The sequence below is a fragment of the Squalius cephalus genome, assembly GCF_949319135.1.
Source record: "Squalius cephalus genome assembly, chromosome: 18".
NCBI lineage: Eukaryota > Metazoa > Chordata > Actinopteri > Cypriniformes > Leuciscidae > Squalius > Squalius cephalus.
This window is the reverse complement of record NC_137139.1, coordinates 28,642,940-28,670,170: the sequence shown is the minus strand read 5'-3', so window position 1 is coordinate 28,670,170 and position 27,231 is coordinate 28,642,940. Positions and strand designations below refer to the sequence as shown.

At 35.2% G+C, this 27,231-nt stretch overlaps 1 protein-coding gene across 6 annotated transcripts in view; it reads right to left on the bottom strand.

Moving 5' to 3' along the window:
• Positions 1-27,231, bottom strand: part of plekhg5b (pleckstrin homology domain containing, family G (with RhoGef domain) member 5b) — a gene marked incomplete at its 3' end in the record, with an annotated part of 73,387 nt that overhangs the window by 22,085 nt on the left and 24,071 nt on the right. For 4 of the 6 annotated variants that reach the window (XM_079848419.1, XM_079848420.1, XM_079848418.1 and 1 more), the window contains 6 exons: positions 6,774-6,915; positions 5,824-5,923; positions 4,571-4,640; positions 4,182-4,273; positions 3,773-3,909; positions 2,558-2,724 (listed from right to left, as the gene is read on the bottom strand). In XM_079848419.1, coding sequence (XP_079704545.1) covers positions 2,558-2,724; positions 3,773-3,909; positions 4,182-4,273; positions 4,571-4,640; positions 5,824-5,923; positions 6,774-6,915 — 708 coding nt within the window. Of the gene's footprint in view, positions 1-2,557; positions 2,725-3,772; positions 3,910-4,181; positions 4,274-4,570; positions 4,641-5,823; positions 5,924-6,773; positions 6,916-19,871; positions 19,981-22,143; positions 22,221-27,231 lie in introns of those variants that run through there. The other 2 variants (XM_079848422.1, XM_079848421.1) reach the window with 2 other exon arrangements.

The window sequence follows — 27,231 nt, the reverse complement described above, 5'->3', positions numbered from 1 at the left end:
AAACAGGGTTGGTTTAAATTTCTAAACTCAAGTATGAGCAATAGCCGCATTGATGCCTTTATGTCAATGTGTGCTGAGATAATATAACATTAAAGTGAATTTAAACTTTGACTGATTTAAATGTCAGCCAAGGTATGAGGTTTTCTTCTCCATTCAAAGACCAACCATAATCTTCCGTTTCGGTTGCAAACTAACCTTTTATTGTAAACTAAACACTGTGTATATCAAACACTGGGTCTAATTAGTGAGATTCTCTGTGGTTTTCCCAAAGGCCCGTCTTTCCAAGAAACTGGAAAAACAAACCTGAATCTAATGCGTAATACCTATGCAATATTCTTCCAACACGTGCAGACTTGTTTACTGCTGTTACGTAACCTCCATCCATACACAGCAAAGCAAAGCCTGATGGGATGACAGCCTAGATTTTATTGCTAAGCCTGACGATTCAATGTCAAATCACAATAAAAACCTATGAGGGACATCGACAGGCCTTTACCCACAATCCTACGGTCTGCACTCATCTCCGACGCCTATAAATCCATGTTTGAACACGCACACAGGAGTGAGTTCAGGCTTGTCTTTCCATGATTCCATCTTTACTGAGCATCACAGCGCAACCGGGAAATCCAATCCCATGATGTTGAAAGAGTAACCAGTCATTTCTACAGAGAAGAGCTAAAAGGCACACAATTGCCAACATCAGAAGCTCAGAGTGACCCGTGTGTGGCAGAGGATACAAACAGTAAACTTCCTGGATGAGGTAATAATGTGTTATGTTTAAAAGGAAGGACAGGTGGGACTGAGGTGTTTAGATATCATGAAAGAGAGGAACACATGAATATAGGGTCGACGGGGACAGCAAATACACTTATTGGACATGCCAAGAAATTAGCCAATCATAACAGCGATCATTTACATATACAGTAGAAGTATCAAAATTTACTTTAGAGCGGACAGAAAATGATCTTGTAAAAATTAAATTAAATTAAATGTAAAATAAAAAAATAAAATAAAATAATCCCCTACAAATGGTCTTGTAAAACTAAATTATGACTAAAACCATACATATACATATATACATACATATACATATATATATATACATATATATATATATATATATATATATATATATATATATATATATATATATATATATATATATATATATATATATATATATATATATATATATATATATATATATATATATATATATATATATATATACATACACATATACATACATATACATATATATATATATATATATATATATATATATATATATATATATATATATATGGCCGGATGATGGTCTTGCAAATCTAAGTTACGACTAATAACCCTGACTTAGAGTCCTGCACGGGTTCGGGTAATTTTAATAAAATTATTAAAAATAATTTAAAATCCACATCAGTTTATTTATGCCGACGTGCCCTCCCAGGAATCTATAACGTTACCTAGGCTACTTTCACTTTTAAAAATGCATCATAACCGCGCGCGCGCGATCTGCTTGCAGTTATTGAGATGGATGCTGAGGAGTTGAAGAAAAGAATAACTAGTGGAGATTGTAAAGTTGTCGACAATACGTCATAAAAAATCAAATCCACTATGTGGGAAAAATTTGGAGTTATCTGAAGAAAGTATTGTGAAAGGCTTATTTGCTGCATGCATTTTCGTGTTGGATAGCCGCAGATGTGGAACTTCATCGCCGAGGAAGCACTTAGATAGGCTACTGTGGTAACAAAGCAGTTCTATCGAACGGTATTTTTCATATTTAACACTGTTAAGTATGTGTGGTGTGCAGGGCGTGTTGGAACCCAAAATTGTCAGATGTAGGCTAGACGAAATGGCATATAGTGTTGTAGCCGCGTCTGTTCGATTGGTAAAATGTTAAGGCTACTCGAGTTTTGTGGTAACATTTGCCATGTTCTTCATGTATCGGCCTGTTGACAGCTTCGGCTGAAGTTGTCCTTGTGTTAATTGTCGTGTAATAACTTCTGTATGACCTGGCAATAAACATTTTTGTAATTGTGTCTATAATGTGATTGGCTAAACTGATTTTATTTCGGGTGCGGGTCGGGTATCGGTTCTGTTTTAAGCGGGTCGGGTCGGGTGCGGATTTTAATTAATGCTGCTGTCGGAAAACGGGTCGGATGCGGTTTGAAGCACTGCGGGTACGGGCGGGTGCGGATTTACAAAATCGGACCCGTGCAGGACTCTGCCCTGACCAACACTATAAGGACTTTAATAAAAATAAAATTCTGCAAAAAAACAAAAAAAAACAAAAACAAGCAATTTAGGCCATGTTTCTAAACCAAATTTATGACAAAAAAATAAATAAAACAAACAAAACAAAATGAAACAAATAACTATATTCTCATATGGGGCAGAAAAAAGGTTGTGTACGACTATTACGACAACAACGATAACAACCTTGACTTGCACTAAGGACTTGGGGTAAAAAATAAAATGCTACAAAATGTGGCCCCTTTAGCATCTATAAGCACATTAGGCCAAAAAAAGAAAAGAAAAAAAAAACCTCACTACTGACCAGTATGTCCATGCTCTCTCGGCGCGGTAGGGACCCGTGCTCTGCCCTCTCACTGCCCGGTGTGAGGATGTAGACGCTGCCCCCTACTGTCGGCTTCATGTTGGGTAGACTGAGAGAGCGCAGGTCCTTCACGCTCTGCTCCACCTTCAGTTCATCGCCGGGTCGAGCTGCACAAAAACGCAATATAAAATTATGTCATTTAATATATAATATAATATGCCTGTAACCATGGAAAAACATGCAGTGGGGCACACGACTCTGAGAGATTTTTTGCTTTAATAAAACACGATTTTAAATTAATTGATTATTATTATGGTTATTATTATTATGTTGTTGTTGCTATTTAAAAACTAAATAATTAAATGTTAAATTAAAATGCAAAATAAACAATGTAAAACATTAAAATTACAAAAAATGATAAAACAAAATAACTAACCAAAAAAAAAACTAAATTTCGATGACTAACACTATAAGGACTTGGAGGGGGGGGGGGGGAATCCATATGCATATTAGGCCATGTTACTAGAACAGATTTACAACACAAAATAAACTAAATGATTAAATTAAAAAAATACTTACAATACTGTGTGGATTATTGTTAGTAAGAAATAGTGTTTAATTCCAACTCAGTCCAACTGAATATGCTCAAATCCTTTGTTAGTATGATTCAAAGTAACAGAAGGTCTTCAAAAAGACTAGATCTTCAGCATGAATCGAACATTTCTCCAGACTAACTGTTAATGTCCCAATCTTTTTAAAACAAACCCTTCACTTTACACTCACGTCACATGCTCAGTTTTACGCAAGAGCAGTAGGTTGGATGCCTGTGTTAGCGTGTTGGTGTTATCAGATTAAAGACGTGGGTGACGGAGGTTTATAAAGACTGGTTGTATAGTTATGAAAAGAGTCACGAATTCTTTAGAAGTAAAACAGCTCTAATGGAGTTTAATTAGTCACACCTCATTTTGCAGGAAACTGTCTGGTTCTGTGGACACGTTTGTTGTGTCATGTAATGCCGAGATATGTTTTGAAGTGTACTGTGGTGAACATGCAGGAAGAATGGGTTACCGCAGCTGAAGTGAGGAAATGTTGACAGCAACACTGAAGCGATGAAATCTTGTTAGATTGATGTGCTGGTGAGAAAGTGGTCACTCACTGCAGAGGACGTGCCACGCTTAAAAACACACACCGTAAAACATACAGGCTGACTTTTACCTTTTACTTTAAGGTAATGTCCTCCAAAACGATATGCCTCAAATTGGAGTGAGAGTGGAGTGTTCGACTGGTCCAGGAATAGATGGACTCGGGATAATTCGATGCCCTTGCGCTCAAAAATTGGTCCGAGCACCTCTCTAAAGAATAATAAAATAAGTGCATAAGTTTCAAAAACAGAGTTATCAACTTTTAAAATCAGCCAATCTCAGATTTAGACCTTTGAATGGTAGTTTTGAATGGTAGAATGGTAAATCCTCAAATATTGATTATGCAATGGACACATTAAAAGACACACACAAAAACAAACTTTACTAACTAATTTTGTTCCTCAACCGGTAGAGAATGGCGGTGGCCACACCAAGGTTGTGGGTTCAAATCGCAGGGTACACAGATCTGTTCCCTGACTCACCGTAACGTCTTCTTTTTGACAGCGGGGACGATCTCCGTGTCTATGTCTATGTTGAGGTCAAACTTGAGGCTGAAGCACTCCTTCCTGGGGTCCTATAGGGGGCGACAGACCGACACTGGTCAAAGGTGGGCGGCACACAGACCACTTCCAGTCATTTACACCAAACTCTAAATGTGATCGTCACAAGATATCGATCAAGTGGACCACATACTGGGGCTGCTGATGATCTCAGACGTGTAATTTCCTGTGCACTGCGTCAGATAGGAAAGTCCACATTCAAGTCTGTGCTTGCACAGTAAAACTAAAGTAATATGTAGAAAGGGGGCTACACTGTTTGTGCTTGTTTTCAGATTATCATTGAGCAATGGAAAAGAGAGGACAGCGCTTACATCAGTGTGGCGTCGCCGGGGCTTCTTTCCTTCTCTTCCTTTCAGCTTCATACCTCCAGTCTTGCGTTCTCTGTCAAAAGGCAGAAAAACACCACAGGCACATGAGGACAGAGGGTCATGCCATCTGTGTGTGACATTATCACTTTTATTTTTTTAGAGCTGAATGATTTGGGGGGAAAAAATTGTAACTGCGATTTTTTCAGATTAAAATTGCAATTGTAGTAAAAAATAAATAAAAAAAACTCCAGGTTTGCTGTGCTTGTTCGTAGAACTGCACAATTTGGCCAAAAAATGTGATTATATACATGTATGAGTATGACTATAAAATAATAATAATAATAATAATATTGTTAATAAATAAAAATATTAAATAAAATAAATGTGACCCACTTTCACCTAAAATGTTGTGATTATATCAATATTACTATAATAATAATATTAATAATAATACATTTAATATTTATTGTTATTATCATCATCATTAAATAATTAAACAAATAAATATGAATAATACATATTAATAAATATCTTATTTCACTGCAAATTTAAAAAAGTATTTATGAAAAATAATATAAATATACAGAAATATTATCCATTTGTAAGTAATACAAGAATAATAATAATAAAAGTACAATACTAATTGTAATTTTATATGGTAAATATTGTAAATAGTGCTTTTATTTTGGCGGAAAACTGCAGGGAGCCCTTAAAGCATCTCTTTTGTTGAAAACATTCGGTTTATTAGAATTTCTCAAATTTGGGAAGATGGTTAGCATCTGTTACATTCCCAAATGCATGTAATGAGCGACCCAAACTAAGAGCGCTTACAGAGATGTAAAGAGTTTTTGTGAAGTTTACTGTGAACCGAGCCGTTCAGAAACACCGAAAACATCGGATCATGAGTTGCTCGCGTGTAAAAGAACTCAGTTCTGCGATTCACTCCGAAACTCCAAGTGCATGTATTTATTTAATTAAATCGCAGCCTTTACAATTAGACAATCGCATTAAGCCATATAAAGATTTCGGTTTTATTTTGATTCATCATGTAGCCCTAGTATTATATCTCCATTGATCTGTTTCAGATTAACCGTGTGTATTTCACCTTTGTTCAGGTTTCATGCCCTTCAGCTTGATTTGAATGGTGCACAAAAAAAACCTTTGCATTTCGCATCACTATGTTGTGCAACTTTTGGTGTGTAAGATTCCATATGGTTATTTGAATGTTGTGTGACGGTTGTGGATCACCGACTGACCCTCGCTCAGTGCTTCCTTCCTCGTCTTCCTCTAGGTCTGAATGGGGGCTCGTGCGAGGTGGACAGGAACGCGTCGACACATTCCGCGCCAGGATAGAACCTGACGACACAGATCTGATCTCACAATCTTCACTCTTTATAGACAGTGCTATTATCGTTAACTGAAACTAAAACTATTAAAACATTTCTGTTGATTGAAATAAAGCTGAAATAAAATGAAATATAAATATTAGTTGAAAAACTTAAAATAAACGAAATAAAATTATTAAAATGGAAATAATTAAAAACTAAAACTAACAAATGACTGAAATGCTGAAATAAAAATTAAACCCAAATAGCAAAAAATAAAATAAAAAAAATAATAATAATATTATATATATATATATATATATATATATATATATATATATATATATATAAAGAAAATAATAAAATCCCAAAAGCACTGAACAAAATGGCTAAAAGTTAAACTAAAATTAACATGAAAACTAAAAATCTAAAAATAAAAGCCAATTCAAAATAAATGAATAAAACTAAAATAACTGCTTCATAATAAAAAAAACACACAATTATTTTCACTAAATAATGGTGCAGATATAAAAAAAATGTATTTGATAAAAAGTTGTTCAAGATTAAAAAGATAAAGATAAAAATATAAAGAATTTAAGTAAAAGTATTTAAGTTACTTTGTTTTAATAAAAAAAAAATACTTTAAAATTAAAATTAAAATAAATATTTAAAAAAATACTTTATCAAATAAATGTAATTTCTGTTAACTTATTTTATTTAAAATCAGCATCTGTCGATCTGTGACTGAATGGTTGAATTTTAATGGTAGTTATTGGTTGTACAAATTAACCTGGCACTCAGTCCAGGTGTTTTTTGTGCGAAGCATAAACCTGTTTGTCAGAGAGAAACATGAGTGTGTTTGTGCCTGTTGGACCATTTACCTTGTGGCTGTATGTCAAAGCGGGGATGCCTGTCAAAGTGCATGCTGTCAGACTCATCCAGGTGACAGCGAGAATCACATGACTCACACAGGTGCAGAGGACTTTTACCGTTCAGTTCCTGACAGTCTGGGTGATGACACACCTACAGGAACACAGAGAAATCATCCATCAGACCATGAGAGCAGAACCTTTGAGTCACTCGGGGTCAAGTTCATTTCACTTCACCACACCACAAAAACACTGCATATCATTGCTTCTGTAAGCTGAAGTCACTGTCTAGGTGTTGAAGTCACTGTCTAGGTGTTAAACTTTCTCTTCTGATAGTTCACATCATCATGTATAGTCTCAAACACAACCGTACACACACACGGCTAAAGAGACTTGTTTACACCCCAAACCAATCCAAAAACAGAGGTAAATCATTTACTGTCGAAATACCAAGGTACAGTGGGTGTCTCACAATGTAATACCATGAATATACTGTACATGGCAACAGAATTCATTACTATAGAATTTACATATATATATATTTAGGTTCAAGAGCAGCATGGTACATGGGTCAAGAATATGGTACATGTGGAAAAACCATTGTAATAACAGTACTTTTTGTTTGTGATATAATTTTGTGGTATTTTTTTTTTTTAGACAAGTACTATGGTAGTATAATGTGATTTTTACTGTTTTTGACTAAAAAATACAGTAAAAAAACGTAATATTGTGAAATATTATTATAATTTAAAATAACCTTTTTTAATATAGCCTACTGCAAAATGTAATTTATTCCTATGATGGCAAAGCTACATTTTCAGCTTCATTCCCCCAGACGTCAGTGTCACATGATCCTTCAGATTTGCTGCTCAAGAAACAATTCTTATGTTGAAAATATAAAGCATACTTGCTTAAAATATTAATTTCTTCCAAAGAAGATCCTCAAACATTTGAACGATTGCCCATATATAGCGATAATATCAGATGAAAATGGTACCGTTGTTTAGGGGACGTCCCAGGAATGACTTTTTGGATAGTGGATAACGCTGTAGAGATTTAATCAATTTATGCATGGCAAGAAAGAAGTGCATAAACGAAGTGTACCATTTGTGATAAAGCCAACAGTGGCCTTGTTTTTGACAACGCATAGCAGAAACAGAGTCATGTGAATCATCTAATTTGAGATAAAGTTGCACAGACAACTCTGAAGAGATAAAGTCCTTGAGAAAAGATCCATTCTTCCATAGCAGATCTCAAAAACTGATTCAATCAAGAACCACAACAAGTTTCAGGTTCATATACACTGTTATTTACCCAGCTTGCTGTTTTATATAAAAGCATCGACTGTCACACCTACTCAAACTTAATCCAAATCCCTCCGAAATGACTCATATTGAAAAATAGCGATCAGTCGAGCGTCCCCTCCTCTTACCTTCAACATTATGGGATGTGTGCAGGCCGCCCCATCCGTGGGCATCCGTGGACGGCAGTCCATGGTGGAAAAGAATACCACTTCAGTACCGTCACACACCCCTAAACCGCATGGATGAGTCCCAAATCATCCCCTTCCCCCCAAAGAACCAACAAGATGTCCAATTAATCCACTCCCTTGGTGTCTAGTGAGGTTAAGCGATCATGGGGGCAGGGCAGTTTTAGGCTAGTCCTGGTCTTCCCCAACAACCAAATCAGTCTTCAGATGTCCAAAGCCCCTCTAATCTGAGGAGCTAATCATCTGCTGTGCGCTCTCACAAACCCTTCTGATGGGGCGGTGGAGATTAGATTTGGCTCATCTCTTTCTCAGACTGGACGTCACCTCAAAAGGGTTCTACCCCGAGGAAGAAAGGCAGCCTCGGCTCCATAAAGTTTTTAAATAGAGCTTGCTTTTAAATGGGCCTTGTTGTCTGTAATAGGCATGACATGGTCAACCACAATAAGGACAATTAGGTTAGGTGTACTTTCATGTTTTTCAGATTCAAAGGCTTGTTGGGACTTTGTGCAAAGCTGCAGCAGCTTTAAAGGCATGAATGGTCAAATATGGATTCAATGTGACCACACAAATCACTATAGTGCAGAACAAACAGAGATAGTTCACCCAAAAATGAAACTTCTGTCATCATTTACTCACCCTTTAAGTTTTTCCAAACATATGAATTTCTTTCTTCTGCTAAACACAAAAGATGATATTTTGAAGATTGCCGGCAACCAAAAAGTTAATGGGCCCCCAGATTAACTTCCATAGTATTTTTTTCTCTCCATACTATGAAAATCAATGGGGCCCATCAACTGTTTGGTTACCAATATTCTTCAAAATATCTTGTTTTGTGTTTAGCAGAAGAAAGAAACTCAAACAGGTTTGGAAAAACTTGAGGGTGAGAAAATGACGACTGAATTTTTGGGGGAACTATCCCTTTAAACATTGGTGCCTTTTTAAGCCCAAAGTATACTTCAGTTTTTATGCATATGCGAGGGTCCGAGTATAGTGTGTGTGATGCACTTTGTACACGCAGTTCGCACATGCGCACTGAATTTGGTTTGCACTAATCAGTTGTTCCACAAGGTGGCAAAACTGGCCCAAGCCATTGTATCACATTAGAAAACGAAACTTAAGAGACGGAAACACCAGAGACTGCGACAACAACAAGACGACCGCATTGACTAGCACGTGTATGAGGGGGTTATGAGATTGCCGCAACGTGAGTTTAAAAAAATACAACAACATTTTTGTCGGTCATCATAACTTCTGGAGAGAAATAGCGCAGACACTGGACAAAGATGAAACTTTCTAGAGCGCATGTGTCGACCGCTGGCGTTCACAAAATGGAGTAAACTTTGAAAGGCTATAAGTCAAATTTAGACAGAGCTTTATAGATACTCATAAACGTGGAAGATAAATGGGCACATATTGGGGGAAAAAAGCTACATTTTGGTCTCCATTGGCATTGCATTCTCTATGAAAAAGGTTTTCAAATTTAGGTCCAGGGATTCCCTGAGGTCTACAAACCCCCCCCCCCAAAAAAAATCCTAAATATAACAATTCTGAACTTGTACTCCACGAAAACTTAACACAATAAAATTAGAACGATATAGCAGAATAAACCTATAATATGCAAATTAGTGTAGTCAAATCGATTAATCGCATCTGAAATAAAAGTTTGTTTACATAATATATATGTGTGTATATTTATTATTAAATTATATATCATATATACATGTCTGTGTCTGTCTGTGTATATGTACATATATACACACACATATATATATACGTGTATTTTATATGCGTGTGTATAGTTCAGACACACACAGACATGTATATGATATACTGTATATACATTTAATAATATTTATACACATTATGTAAACAAACTGTTATGTTCGATGCGATTAATCAAGAAAATCGATTTGACAGCACTAATACAAATGCATGTAGAAAGTGATCAACAGTGATCTAACATGCACACAATAACTAAAGCACATTAGATTTTTTTATAGTGGGGATTATGACTGATTATGAGAGAAAAGACGACAGGTCATTCCTCTTTACAGTAAAACTTCCTGCACAGCGGTTAACAGAACAGCCTGTGTACTCACGTAATGTGTGTTTGCCATGAGCCGCTGCTATGACAACTGGCAGCTTTTTCTGTGCTGTTAGGAGTTTGGAGAGCTGAGCTGAATCACCGGTGGGGACTAATGTTCTCTGACGAGTTACGGCACATTTGTCTGAAGGAAAACAGGACTCATCGCTGTTTATGGATTGGCTGACAGTGTGAACCTGACCCCGGGGCAGTGGCATGAGAAGCGCGATCACGTATTCACACCCGTTTAGTGATGAGGAGAGAGGTGATAAAGAAGTTCTGGAGAAGGCTGAGGTGAAAGATGAGAATAGCTTTGCGCCAAGAAAGCTCTCACTACCTTCTTAGGCAGCTTCCTTCTAAAAAAGCATACTACTGATTTGACATGGGCGGCTTCTCTCGAAAATGGTCACTCAGTCACATCACACCATTAGCAGTCCTTAGGAAGTGCACTTAAAACTCTCGACTTGAGTTGATTTCAATCAGTGTTATTGCTAACTAGAACTTAAAAAAAAAAAAAAAAAAAAAAAAAAATATATTAATAATTATAATATAAACAAACTAAATCTGTAATTTTTGGAAATTTAAGTAAAGCTGAATGAAAGTAAAATTTAAATATTAGATGATAAACTTAAACTTTAAAAACTTAAGTGAAAATTAGACATCTTGTTTAGACAACTAATTAAAATAAATAAGTTTATTAGTACTAAAATAAACTAAAGTACTAAAATTACAGAAGCCAAAAACTAAACAAAAATAGAGATATAAAAAAACTTATAAAAATTACAAAAACACATAAAATGACTAAAATGTAAACTAAAATGAATAATTTATAATACAAAATAAAATATTAAATAAATATCATAATAATACCCTATAAAAATAAATACCCTATAAATTACCCTATATAAATAATAGCAAAAAAAAACACTGATTCCAATACATTTGTTTGTTTTTTATTAGAACATTGCTAAGCTAAGAATGTCCACCATTGGACTTTTTTTTTCAATGGGTTGAGGTGAATTCTGGGAATTTAGCTAAAATTTGGTTCTCTTAGTAGGCAGAATCATGTTGCTGATTGTTTGAAACAACCTCATATATGGAGCACACCTATAATACTTACACCATTTTGTCTAAATAAAAAGAAAATAATAATAAGACATTTTTTTTTAAATCACTCAAGAAGCCATTTTAAATGTTATAAGCAAATTTAGACATCACAAAGAATATAATGTACATTATGAAAATTGGATATTAATTTTGAAATTTGCTTTACAAACACGCACAATTGAGTCTTTCTGAAACAGCTTAATCGAGAGACTTCAAGCATGTTATGTGCTGACCAAACAGTTGGGCAATTAAGGGACCCTCAAGCCAGGGATCAAAGCCAAGGACAGCTGAGTGTGTGTGTGTGTGTAGGCTGTCTGATTTTGAAGTTGTGCTGGATTACCCATGGGCCTCAGTAAGGGGCAATGTGTTTGGAGTGTGGAGGTGAATGTAAGTGAACAGCAGAGAGAAACAGACAGCTGTGAACACACACAAGTGTCCAGAGGGGCTTATCGAATTTAGGGACATGTGGCACCATTCTTAGCTATTACATGTGCACACTCACAACAAAAACAAAAATGTACTTCGAAACAAACAAAATTTAAATAATTTTAGTCAATACATCATCAATCCTTCTTCCAAAACGTATATATAAAACGTAAGATAAAATGTGTTTTATCTTACCCTGAATCACTATGCTAAGCTTATTTTAAGCGTTTACATTTTAGACCTGTCGGGATGAATAGACCTTCGTGGGGAATTGCGTACAAGCGTCACTCGCCCGTGCCTGTCTCGTCATCTCCATAAATAGAGTAAAGTTGCTCCGGCTACTATGACGTGTGTATGGTGTGTGAATGCCATATGTTAGATGTCACAACGAGTGAGAAATGTTGACATGGAGCAGCTAAATCTCCAACCTCTGGAGAATCACCCGTTTAAAACAAACATCGAACAGAGAAGAGTTGGCTGGCAAAAAGAGAACACGATAGAGCTCGTAATAAAACCAGAATCAACATTAGCCTGGCTTTTTGGAGATGGCGAAAACTGAGGGCTTTGAAATGTTGTAAAAGTGACAAAACATGAGGGCTCGTATCATAAATGTTTAAAAACTATGCTCTTCTTTTTCATATACTTGTCTTTGCTTTTTATATTGCCTGTGCATAAATTATAAATTATAAATAAAAGCGTAATACTTCCATATGACAGCATGCTGCGTGACGACTTTTTATCATTCTTTTGCACATGCAGGTCATTCCAGGACCATGATCTGTTCGCACTGGAATCTGATATTGATCACATTTTAAACAACAATGTGAACAGATACACACACACACAAAAAAAATCGGATCTGAGCAATAAATCAGAACTGAACACAAAGGCTCGCAGTGTGAATGTAGCCTATAATTCAACAGGTGAGTAAGGTATTTTATTGAACAGATACATTTCGGCATATGTAGATGAAGGAATCCACTGCTGCTTCAATGTATATGTAATGAGTGATAATAATCAAGGTATTAATCAATATTTTTCCTTCTAAATATCAAATGAGTTGAATGACTTTCTGGAGATTTTACTTTGTTATAGAAGTTACCGGTGTGATTACTGAAATGTTCTTTTCATGTATTCTTTAATGTCTGTATTTGATATCTGAATGCAGTAACAGCGCTTACTCATTTAGCCCGGCTTCCAGATATGAAATATGGAAAGATGTTTTGTTAAGAAATGTCTTCAACGTGTCAACACATACATCTGTTTTTCTAGGGCACTCTGACAACTATGGTCACAAGGGTCAATGAAGTCTATAGTTTAAGGGACAATCTCTTTGTTAAAGCCTTATTTTCCAGTTAGACTAAAATGTAGAGACAGAATCTATTATCTTGATGTTTTGAGAGGACTCTCCTGTTTATAGTTAGAGCCTGGCCAAATCCAACCTTGAGGAAGCTGTGTGTTGGTGTGTGTGTTAGTCTTCTTGGTTACAGGTTTAGGAACAACTGGAATTATTGGAGATTGACTGAGTTGTTGTTCTGGATATGTTGGCACCCAGCAACCCAAATCTGCGACCTGGAAGGTCACGACATGCCTAACTTCAGGGTCTGAGTGTCAGCTGCCTAATCGATGGAGATATGCTTCAGTCTATCTGTATATGTGTGGAAAATTACAATGTTGATCTATTCTTAGCCAATGAGAATCATTCAACCTGAAGCAAGGATGTAGCTTAGACCTTGGTGAGGGGTATAACTGCTGTGATCTTTGTAACTGTAAGCGGGGCGGCCTACGAACTCCATGTGAGTCTTGAAGCTGACTTCTGCTGATGAAACAGCAAACTATCTTCAGTAAATCTTTTCTTTAATTTATTATAATTCTGACTCTGGGTCTTCTTTCAAACATCTGGTCCTTGGGTGCTAAACTCTTACCCCCTAACATAGCTCTCTAACAGAGACAAAGCACAACCAAAACAATGTTCTCCCACAAAATGCATGCAGCTTTTTTAAATCGCTAGTTGCATTTTGTTCCTTTAACAAAAAGCTTGAAATAGCATGGCTAAAACTACCAAAAATCAAATTACTTGTAACCGGAAATGTGTTTCGTTCCTCGTTACGACAGATAAAACGATAGCAGCCACCATCCCCATTTATCAGAGCTCATTCATCTGAGGATTATGACGTTATGTGGGCTTTAATAATTTCATGCCCTCATTTCTCCATCAATAATCTTTCAAGCAATTAAGCCTTGATTTGCAAAAGCTTTTCATTAATGAAAAATCTGGATTTTAAAAAAAAAAATATTTCATCAGCATCAATCTGCAAAGTTGACCTGGAGTGAAGGGGACCCATGGTGAACAGGTTTCCTGGTCTATATGTGGCTATATGTGCTGTGCAGACAGTGTGAAGAGTTTCAGGTCAAAGGTCAAGTGCAGTGTCCTTTAGTGCAGGATTAAACCGTCTGCCACAAAACTGAGCACCTGTTCCCTTTAACTGCACAGCTCGCTCGCCTTATGTAATGTACATTTTCATCCCTCTTTCGCACACAGATAATCGTGTCAGCATTTAATCTCTCCTTTCATGGAAAGCTGCACAAGAAATTTGCCCTCGCCATTTGGAAGGGCGAATGAAATTATGCGCGAGCAACAATGAACCGTGGAAAACGCTACTAACTACTTTTATTAAACATCATTCTTTTATATTTTGTCTAGTATCAACATAGCATGATGAAAATAATGCTAAATCCCAGTTTTGTCACAATTATACTGCACCAACATGTTTTAAATGTCAGTTGTTGTTTTTTTGTTTTTGTTTTTATCTGCAGGTCCACAATGTTTTTTTTTTTTGCAAAATAAATACTGCTTTTATTATTAGATTATATAAAGATACTGCCCACTTAAAGTACCTTAAAACGTAACAAGCACAGTTTCCTCTCATGTCTTGACGTATTTCCTGTTGAAACAGGATGTTTAAGTAGGACATTTCAAAGGGCTTGTTTATTTAATTAATAATACTTTTTTTTATTATAATTTCTTAGTTATATCATAGCACACATAAAGATGACTGGCTACAGCCATATAGATTGAAGAGGGAGGGACATTCTCATTCTAGATAGCATTTAATTGTACAATTTGTGCAGTGCAACACAAGTCATCAATATATTTGTTCTGTTGTCGTAAAAGTTAAAGACAGTAAATTTTAAATGCATATACAGTATTTGTTAAAAGTGAACTCCTAATTTTCTAAAGAAATAGCTGGTTCAACTAGGAACTCTAAACTGGGTAACAGGATATGCTGAAACTCAAACAGAGGGACATTACAAAATTGAGCAACATCTAATAAAACTTGAAGGGGAAAAATGTTACAGAAGCACACCTGTGCTAGGCATATTGCATAGGCATGCAAACACTTCACACTATCATAGGATTGAGCATATATATATTATATATTATTAAAAAAATATATAATTTTTATTTTATTTTATTTTTTTATAAATAATTAATAATAAAGCAGCTGATCTCAGGTAATATATATACAGTACAGGTCAAAAGTTTGGAAACATTACTATTTTTAATGTTTTTGAAAGAAGTTTCTTCTGCTCATCAAACCTGCATTTATTTGATCAAAAATACAGAATTTTTTTTTAATATTGTGATATATTATTACAATTTAAAATAATTGGTTTTCAACTTATTATACTTTAAATTATCGTTTATTTCTGTGATGCAAAGCTGAATTTTCAGGATCATTACTCCAGTCTATCACATGATCCTTTAGAAATCATTCTAATATGATGATTATAATCAAAGTTGGAAACAGTTCTGCTGCTTAATATTTTTTCATAACCTGTGATACTTTTTTAGGATACTTTGATGAATAAAAAGTAAAAAAAAAAGCAATTTTTCTAAAAATAGAAATCTTTTGTAACAACAATATACACTACTGGTCAGTAATTTGGGGTCAGTAATTTTTTTTCTTTCTTTTTTTGAAATAAATCAATACTTTTATTCAGCAAGGATGTGTTAAATTGATAAAAAGTGATAGTAAAGAAGATTTATATTATTAGAAAATATTTTTTTATTTTGAATAAATGCAGTTCTTTTTAACCTTTTATTCATCAAATATATTAGGCAGCAGAACTGTTTCCAACACTCATAATAAATCAGAATATTAGAATGATTTCTAAAGGATCATGTGATAGACTGGATGTCACATGTGACACTAAAGACTGGAGTAATGATACTGAAAATTCAGCTTTGCATCACAGGAATGCATCATAGAAAACTATTATTTTAAGTTGTAATAATATTTCACAATATTACTTTTTATTTCTGTATTTTTGATCAAATAAACGCAGCCTTGATAAGCATTAGAGACTTCTTTCAAAAATATTAAAAAAACGTAATGTTTCCAAACTTTTGACCTGTACTGTGTGTATATATAACCTGAAATCAGCTGCTAATGCATAAGCGTAATTAATGGAGTTAGTGAAAGTCACACCAAAAACAACACACTCTTCAACACGCTCCTCCCTTTTCTCACCCTGACTACCGGTATATGAGATGTGAAACTGGATTCATGGCTGACCATCATCGAGCTGGTGCTCACGTGGGAGGCATGAGTTTGAGTTTGAGTCTGTGACAAAAGGCCAAACGAGACCTGAAACTTACTGACAACAGCTTCAGTTTCTAACTAAATCACTGAATCATCACTGCAGTGCAATAGATTATGAAACATCTCACATGTATTGCCATAATTTCAACTTCAGACACCACACCTAAGGACACGTTTACTGACCTTCCAATGCATTTTGCATTTAAAAATGGCAAAAGTGGGTTGAATCTGAACCAGGTTGATATAATCAGTGCTTTTGAAGAAGATAACAGGTTAGTGGCATTAAATAAAAATATTCAGTTTGTTTGTGGCAGGGTTACTATAGTTATCTAAAACGAAAAGCATACAGTGAGTGCAGCATACAGCATTGTTTGGGATGTTCGATAAGTTCCATCGTGAAATATATGAAATAAAAGCCGTTGTGAACATATCCCTATGCCTTTAGGTTCACTGTTAAAATCCCAATGTGAACGCTAGGAGGGCCAGGACTAATTTTGATTAATTTTTTACCGAACTACAAGTGTGAACACACCCTCAGTCATGTTTTTCACTTTTAATGAAAACAATAACTAAACAGAACGATTCTTAAACACACAAAGTCTGATGATTAAAAACAGGCTTAAAATCAGCCCAACCCTGACAGCATCATGGTGTGATCAGTGTGATAAACCGGTCTGAATCGCTAAACAGCCTTAAATGTCTTGATTCACACTCACGCATCTGTGAATTTCCCGTCTTGACGCTTATGACGTCTATAAACATTAACACGCTGTCGCTTAAACACAACAGACCAAAACATACATTCAGACTCATTAAACGCTGATTCATATCCCTCTCGAGTTCAACCCAAATACAGTTATCTGTCAAACTACGCTTACTAAGACAAAGTGTCATCCAGAAAAGAGTTAACTAGACTAATCTAACCATTTAGAGTGAGTAAGAGTTCTGCTACAGCTGTTCGAAGTCTCAGCTGTTTTTTTCCATTTATATAATTTCTTATGAGGATGTCATCAAAAAACTGAGAGCTGGGTGTGTACTTGAAGCATAGCCAAATGTTTCCATAAAAACAAACATGAAAACTTGTGTCACAAGGACATTATTATGATTTAAAAAATAAAATAAAACTAACAAACAGACAAATAAATAAAAATCATATGAACCATGGGAATAATAAATATCCATATAAAATATAAGCATGGATAATGGCAGAGGCATCATGTCACTGCATCTAACCTGTCTTTTATGTTATACTGCAAGTTCTTTAGTTTGCAAACTACACCCAGACACATGGTGTGGTTTAGTAATTACGTGAATGAGCAATTGCGCAACTGAAGCAACAGCCAAACATCTTTTGACTTCTTTGCTTCTGTGCCCAATCTGCCCATAGAAAAAACAACCAATGGAGGAAGTGAAATCAGAGCTGTTGCAGTTTGCGTTGGTTTTCAGTACCAGACTCCTCTGGACCGAGAACTACCATACTTGCCACAGCCGTTGACTCCAAAACAAGCGTCTGGCTCATAAAGTACACATTAAAAGAAGATATATTAAAAAATAAAAAGGCATTTACGCAAGCCAAGGCGGTGTTATATTAGCTTGGTTCACCACGCTTTGTTTTCCCTTGAGTTCTCTTAAACTAGGGCTAAAAACAGAAGCCACATTATTGCAATTCTTTTGAACAAACTGTGAGTCCACATGGTTTTTAGCTCGTTTTTTTTTTTTATCGTAAAGGAACAATTTCATCCACTCCAAACCTTCTTACATAATCTCTTATACCTCCAAACCAAAATACAAATGGCTACAGGCGAACTTTTCCAGAATTTCAATGCAAGTGAAAATGATCCGAAGGCACCAGAAGAACCTAAAACACATTGACAGAGAATCCAGCATCTTTTCTATGGCTATGTTTGGAAAAGTATACTAACTGTACGCTCTTGCCATTTCTGCAATATGTATGCTGTGCGCAGCGTCCACATTGTCTGTATGCATGGACAATCCTACCACAAATGGTAAAAGTGCATATTATACAGTACAAAAATGTAGGGTCAGTAATATTTGCTGTTCTTTTTAACTTTCTATTCATCAAAGAATCCTGAAAAAATAACCAATGTTTCTTGAGCAGCAATGACTTATGAAGGATCATTTGTTCAAACTTGCAAAAATTTAAAATGTCTTACACTGCAAAACCCAATAAGTTAACTCAACTCAAACTGATTGAGGAAACTGATTGCTTCAAACCATTTAAGTTTAAAAACAAATACAAATGAGTATTTTGAACTTATATATATTGAGTCATATTCACTCATAATTTAGTGTTGGTTTAGTCAATCATTTTGAGTATATGTAACTTGAATATTTTAAGTTCATTCCATTCATTTAGAGCTAAAATAACAAATAGGTTATTCATTACATATTCGGTTTAAGTTCTGCAGTTTTGCAGTTAATATCACATTTTTTATTGTTACATTAACTTTTTTTTTTTTTTAAGTTAAATGTACTCATTTTGTTTAGTGACTTTCAGTGTTAGGATTTACAGTGTACTTATCCCTAAGTTGATAGCTGGACACTACCCTGCTGAATTAAACATGCAAAGTGATGAGTAAAGTTTGAAGCATGTATCATAACATCATTTGTTTCAGATACAGCACATACTGGGCAGTATTCAGCAAGTAGCAATATTCCAAACACAGGCAAAGAGTTATGTCTCTAAAAGAGATAAAACTGGTCTAAATCAAGGAAATACGAGAAGTCACCCAACAAGTATGCTGACAGGGGCTAGTGACTGATGGGTCACAGCTTTGGGTCAGTGGACATCCGGAACAATTAAGAGGAAAGAACGCATTACCACACCAGTGGCCCAGATGCATGTCGGAATACAGTGACCGCGGTCTAAATTTACCCTATTTAGGAGGTGCTACTGCAGGATTATGACATTTAGCAAGCAGAAAACTGTCCTAATATAGACTATTTTTATAATTGTATGGCCTTTTTGAAGTTGTACTAGCCTGGTTCAAAATAAGCATTCATTTTACGAACAAAAACCATCTAGGATATTCATCAACATGTATTATTAAGAGAGTAACACAGGTTTGGAAAGACCAAGGAGAATAAATTGTAATTTCAGGTGAACTACTCAGTAACACTTTACAATAAGGTTTAATTTGTTAAAGTGCCCCTATTTTGCCATTTCAAAGGCTCCTAATTTTGCTTTGGAGGTGTCCTACAATAGGTTTACATGCATCCAAGGCCAAAAAACACTTTAATTTTCTTATAATTTACATTGCAGCATCACCTCTTTTCTCAGTGTCTGAAAAAGAATTCAGTCTCTCTAAACTCAGATGACCCAGTCTCTTGTGATTGGTCTACCGCTTACAGCTTGTGTCAAAGGAAACGCACCTTACCATATCTGAATTTCAGCTCCGGATCTTCCTCAGCACTTGTTACACAGTGACGATGAACAGTAATGATGGTGACAGTTTTACTGTATCAATTCCAGTGCGAGTCCTCATCCTTTGGAAGTGCAGAAAAGAGGATTTGCTTTTGCAGCGCAGAAAACATTGTCTTCTCGACAAGTTGACAACACAAACCAAACTCTTCCAGTCTCAGCTACAACTACAGCATTTAAGTAGTAGACGATGGTCGTGGGTAGCCAATGAAATCCATAGGCTGGAATTATGCAAATTTGTTACAAACCTACTTAGGTTCGTGCAGGAAGTAAGACTTATTACTGACGACTCGTTTCAGGCAGTTCAGAATTGGTTCTTTCTTTGGGAGACAATAACTTCATTTATGCACTTTGATCTTTGAAGACCTTTTACATTTACAAATATCTATATTACACACTACATGAAGGGAAATAATTATCTGAAAAGCATAATAGTGGCACTTCAATAAAGCTACTTAATGCCACCAATGTTAATGTTAGTTAATAAAAATGCTCATGTTAGTTTAAAGTGCATTAACTAATGAAATGATTTAAAAAAATGATTAAGTAATGGTTGAGATTAACTTTAACTAAGATTAATAAATGCTGTAGAAGTATTGTTCATTGTTAGTTCATGTCAACTAATATAGTTACCTAATATTAACAAATGAAACCTTATTTTAAAGTGTCACTGCATATTCTTACAAATCAACCCAGTGGATCTAATCCAAAACAACTCCATACTAACAAATCAAGTTCCACTATGGAGGCTGCCAGCGGTTGATCCCTCATTTTAGGAGATTTATCTTGAGCATTCATGCTAAATAAAATCTTCCAGAATTAACCTGTAGCTTTAACAGCCGGGCAGATGAAACCAAAAGAGCGTAGCCAGACTTCTGTTTGTTTTGTCATGATTTGAGTCAAACACGGACCACAAAAGACCAGCCATAAACAGTCTGGCTGACCAGCCCATTCACAGAAGCTGATGACAAATGTCTGTGGAGTGGTGTGGGATTTCCATGCTTACATACAGAGAACATGAAAGGCCTATTTGGTCACCATGGAAGGGCTAAAACTTCCTTGAGTGACTAATACTGAGAAAGCCTTTTTAAACTAAACCTGTGGTTCACGTACAAGCCTCTGCACAATCACTTCCCTCGAAGAGCAAAGTTCACTCCAGGCCAATAGAGTTTGCCAACTCTGGGACAAGCTCACAAGATCTCGTGTCCATTAAATAAAGGCTATTAGCACAAAAGAGACTTATTTTGGTTCTCTCCTCTCCAAGTTGCTTTCCACCAGAAGTTTTCCACACATTACAGTGCCCTAAATCAAGCTAAAAGTTCTGCAAGGTAGATCTTCATTATTTCAGTTTTAAATAAAAAATGTTTGTTGCCATTCTAAACCGCAAGAGCTCAAGAAAAATGTGCAGCACTCTTAAAATAAAGGTTCCAAAAGGAGGTTTTAGTTCCATTTTTGGTTCCCCAAAGAAACTTCAGTGATCATTTCTCATAAGAACCATTTTTTTTTCTTAGTGTGAAGAACATTTTAACAATCTAAAGAACCTTTTCCCACTATAAAGAACTTTCAATGGAAAAGTTCCATGGATGGAAAAGGTTCTTCATGGAAGCCATTAAAGAACCTATATTTTTAAGAGTGCAAGTATGACCGGAAGGACAATCTATGCTAAAGGAGCAGTGGAAACCAACTAACTTCACTTTTTCGAAAGAAACATTCCACTCAGTGTGTGTTTCAACATGTAGCATCAGCAAAACCAAATGTGCATGTACACACCCACACCCACACCTGGAATAGAGCCACCATTATCACAAAAGTAAGCAAAAAAATGATTTACAATGCGATTTTTTTTTTTGCGATTTCAGAATTGATGTCGAGATAAGACAAAAATTTACCATGAAGGACTTTAGCTAACAGTATTTCTCACTTTGGTTTATTATAAAAATAAAATGAAAACGTACAATCCAATTTCACAAATCGCTGCAAGAGTGAAATCTCGTAAATATTGCCCTGCTTAAACCCAATTAGCGACAATAACTTGTTCATCATGTTTGCAAGACTTGCTTAAACATGCTTTGAAATTAAAGCTAAAAGTTAAATCATTCATATTAATAATAACCTAAATGACTTGAGATAGACATTTAAGAAAGTAAAAGCTCAAGGAAGCATTATTAATGTCTACCCATCTGCTGTCTAACCAGAGACATATGAAACGAAGACAGAAGAAAACTCACCAGCAGCTGCGCGCAATCTACTCAAACTCTGTCAAGTGCGCTGAGAGCCGTTCTCAAGCTCAACTCCGTGAAGCAACACTGCTATCCATAGCTTTAGGGGAGGAATAGGAGGAGAAATACACATACAGGAAAGAGGGAGGGGGAGAGGCAGAGAAAGAGAGAGAGAGAGACTAGAAGGAAGTGAAAGGAGAGGGAACGCTACATTCAAAGTTGATTTCTCTCTTAGCGAGGAAAGCACTATATCTCACAAAACAAGTCCAGATCATATTTCAGGCGAAAAAATAAAATGAATATAGAAACAAAACAAAATACAAAGCAAGAAAAGTTTGTTAAAAAGGTTAGATCAAGTGTCAAGCTGTCATATGTGAATATATGAAAACATACAAATCAATGTATAGAAATTACAAATCTCTTGAACATTATATCATTACCCAACACCCTTTTTAAAATGCTAAATACAATGAAAAATAAAAGGGACTAAAATATAATATATATATATATATATATATATATATATATATATATATATATATATATATATTTTATATTTATAAATATATTTATTTTATATTTTTATATACACACACACACACACACATCTATACATATATACACATAACAAGTACATATATATATATATATGTGTGTGTGTGTGTGTATGTATATATGTATATATATGTGTGTGTGTGTGTGTGTGTGTGTGTGTGTGTGTGTGTGTGTGTGTGTGTGTATATATATATATATATATATATATAAAATGTATATGTATATGTATGTATGTATGTATGTATGTGTATATGTATATATAACATATAAGAAAATATAATATGTATATATAAAAGATAAAATTATATAAAAAAACAGCATATAGATTTTTTTTTTTTCATTGACATTTTCAAGACAGTTATGGAGATTTTCTCCCAGAGTTTCATAACCATATTGCACCCAGATGTTTTACCTGATTTTTTTTGGCATTCTCAATTTAGTAATATAGTAATTTTGTCATTATTAAATACTCTAATACAATTATTTATGCAAATCACAAATTATAAACCGTTCAACAAACACTAACATTATGAATTAATACTTCACAATTTAAGTACTGTATATTTTTTGCATTATAGAAATTAGAAGAAATCGTATTTGAATTATGGTAATGAGAATTGAAGGGAAAATGAGTTAAATACAATGGGCCTCATTCACCAATATCTTCCTAAGAACTTTCTTAACTTTGTACTTAATAAACTTCCTAAGAAAAGTCTACGTCGGATTCATGACATGTTCTTAAACAACAGAGTTGTTCGCACCTGTGTTCTTAGGATTGATGAATGGAAGGATTGTCTTCGTAATTAAAAAGCGTGAGCCAGTTGTTCCTAATTAGCATAAGAAAACGCCCGCAAATTCCCATATAAGGACATAGAAATTCTACTGCAACAGGTAAATGCCAAACGAGGCATAATATTTGATTTAATCATCTTAATTGCTTATGTAAATTGCAGTGTTAAGTGTTTCTTTGCATACAATTATTATTATTTTCTTCAACAAATGATCAGATATACATTACAGTAAAATACTATCATTGTATTTACCACATATCATTGTATACCACCATTGTTCCATGGTACAGATTCAGGAAAAAAAAAAAAAAAAAATAGTATAATTTTCTAAGCATGTAAAACCAGAGCGTGGGATTAGGAAAACATATCCTGAACGGATCCGTCCTATACCCCAGTACAGACCGGCACGTTCACCCCACTTACTTTAACATGTTTAAACTCTTCCCACTACTCAATCCACACAATTTTCTGCCGAAATCTGTGCGCTCATACACCACCGATATCAACATACGCATCACACATGCATGTCATAACCAAGAAAAATGAATGGCCAAACATTAATAAAGGAAAATCTTTACAAATAATTAGAAGGCATGTCTCTCTGGCATACTAAATGAAGCACTCACCACCAGTCTGTCAGAGTCGCACGCGTGTTTGCATGTGTGCATGTTGCTCCACACTTCTGTACGCCAAACCTCTGTCTTCTATTCTCACTCCAGAGCAAACTGAACCTTCCCCTGCAGTCTGGCAGGATTTGCTGGACCGGGGTGCTTTCAATCTAATAACTCCGTAAGCTGGTGTGTGTGGTGTGTTATACAAGGTGAACGTCTCTATCCCTGGAGAATATCCGTGTGGCATTTCCTGCAACGCTGAAGCTGTTTAGACCCCCGGGCTGTGTTTGTGGGACTTTTTTTAACTGCCAGAGTCTCTATACAAGAATGTGTGGGGAGGAAGACATCAGATTAAATCTTGTTGACAGTATAGTATGTAGAGCGGGACCCAGTGTGTGTTCACTACTATGCTTCCATCCCTGCACACACTGTGGGTCAAGAATTTAGTTTTTTATTTTTGTTCTTAATAAAAAAAATTCTCTCTATTCTTGTTTTATGTATGAATGTATCTAGTATCTAGAGCTCATGGAAACCATACCAAACTTGGTGAATAAAGCTAACTCTGATTATGATCTTCAGGTGAAGCTTATTTGTCACATGAACTGCTTTAATTGATTCTTTGAGGAGAGATGATCAATATTTGGGTAAAGTGCTAAAAAAGGAAAGTATGAAGCCTGAAAATGTGTGTATACTGATATTTTAAACATTACACATATACATACTCATTAAAAACATTACGCAGTATTAAGAGCATCTCGGAAATAATTTATTCTGATTGCTCAATCATTCTGTTCAGTAGATTGATCATTGAAATTAGATGAAAAATAATAGAAATTAAAGCTATACAGTAGTCAACATTTGAACTGGATCAAAAAAGTTCATCAAAGTTGTCCTAAGACGAGAACAGGTATTGTTCAAAATTTATGTATAACTTTGATGAAAGGTTTTGATCCACTTCAAATGTTGACTACTGTAGAAATACATAATGATAAAAATGGCAAAAACAACTAAACCTAAAACTATTTTTTTAAAATCATTTTCAGTAACTTAAAGCTGAAAAACGTGTTGCCTTTACTACTATCTGAAATAAATGAGTTGAAGTAGGCCTACAAAAATTATTAAAAATATAATTATAATAGGAATCATATTTTTGAAAACTAGGATTGGGTATCGTTTATTTATTATTTTATTATTTTGATACCGGTGCCAAATCGATACTTTTAAAACGGTACCGGTGCCTAAACCGATACTTAAAAAAAAGAAAAAAAAAGAGAGCGAGCCTCAAAACGATGGTGAATGACATTAAAGAACGGCTTTTTTATTGAAAAAAATAATAAAAATAAAAGAATTCTTAAAATTCAATATATTATAATTTTAAAGTAAATATATAAATATAAGTAGTCTAAATACAAAACACAAAAAAATGACATAAATTCACAATAAAACCTAAGCCAATCAGAGTCAATCGCGGCATTCTGTGGTCATATTTGTGATGTGAATGTTATTTGCTATACAGCTGTGCTCTCTTTCTTCTCATGTGATATAATTCCAGTCAAGCATTCTATGTCCATTTTGTGAATTATAATGTGACTACTATTTTGAAGTGTTGTGTGATGATGTAATGTGTGTGAGAACGGAAATGAAAGAGTAAACAAGATGGATGAAGTTTGCAACTCATGTCTCGTATGCTTTATTGCTTCTTACTAACTCCTGACAGACACCGGAAATTTCTTTACTTTATTTGGTAAGTAGCTGTGTATCAAGAGGGACAAATGTACAGCCAGTTATCACAAAATAAACCCCTTTAGGGCTTACACAAGACCCCTGATCAGCCTGTATCCAATATATATAATGTTTAACAGATCATAAGTTAATGTTTTAGTTGAAGATTTTCAAACAGTTAGAAACAGAAACTTTAGCCACAATAGCCAGATATTTCCATGGGGGTACAGATCAACTGGTTTAAATACGTCAAGCTTTTAACATTGCTACATCTGACCAAACAGATCTCGCTCCAAACTGATGTCATTGGTGGAGCCAACATTGTTGTGTTGAGCTGGTTGGGATGCTCAAACAAACAATGTTTCGAAACCACCGGGGAGCTGATCATGTCACATAAATCCTGTCAGTCAAACATATAAGGAGCAAATCCTAATGAACCCCAAAACAGATGACTGCACAACACTAGTTTACAGAGATTTACCACAGTACTACAGAAAACACCACACCCTCGACCAAACGCTCTGAAAGGGAGGTTTGTTTTAGTTCTGCTTTATTGCATCAGCATTGTATTAGCAGGATTAGAAACTTAGGGCGTAAAATACGCTTGGTGTACTAGTCCACCTGAGTCATATCGAGCCCACCTCTACCAAACACACTCTCTCCTGGTCGACTAGAAACGGATCTGAGGTTCAAGAGCTCCCTAAACAAAACTCAATGTTCCTCTGGCATTCAAAGTAAACCACGCTGAGCTTCACTTAAATCCTCTACAATTAGCTTCCTACATAAGAGAGAGTGTGTGTGTGTGTGTGTGTCTGTTTGAGGAATAGTGTCCCATCCCTCCAGAACCCCCTGCTGTCTACCGCAATTAAAAGAGTCTATATTTAAAGAGGCAGACAGCAGCAATACGATTACCTGAGGGGATCAGGTGCTCCGGGCAAAGCAATCGGGAAGATCCGGCATAAGTGCTTCCACACATCTGATGCCCATCTGACGTAATATAGACCTTTCTGTCATGACGCAAGGACACAAGGACACAGGGCAGTGCTGCCTATGTGTTGTGACTGTTCGATCACTACGATAGTCCGAATATCTTATCTAAAGGTACAACAATTTCAAGCCTGACAAACTAGATTTTTAAATATTTTTTGAAAGAAGGCACTTTAAAAGAATTTTATTTTTGAAAGAATGCCCACCAAGACTACATTTATTTGATCAAAAATATTGTGAAATATTATTTCAATTTAAAATAATTATTTCAATTAAAAAAGTAATTTATCCCTGTAATGCAAAGCTGAATTTTCAGCATCATGACTCCAGTCTTCAGTGTCACATGATCCTTCTGAAATCATTCTAATATGCTGATTTTCTGCTCAGGAAACATTTCTGATTATTATCAACATTGAAAGCAGTTGATATTT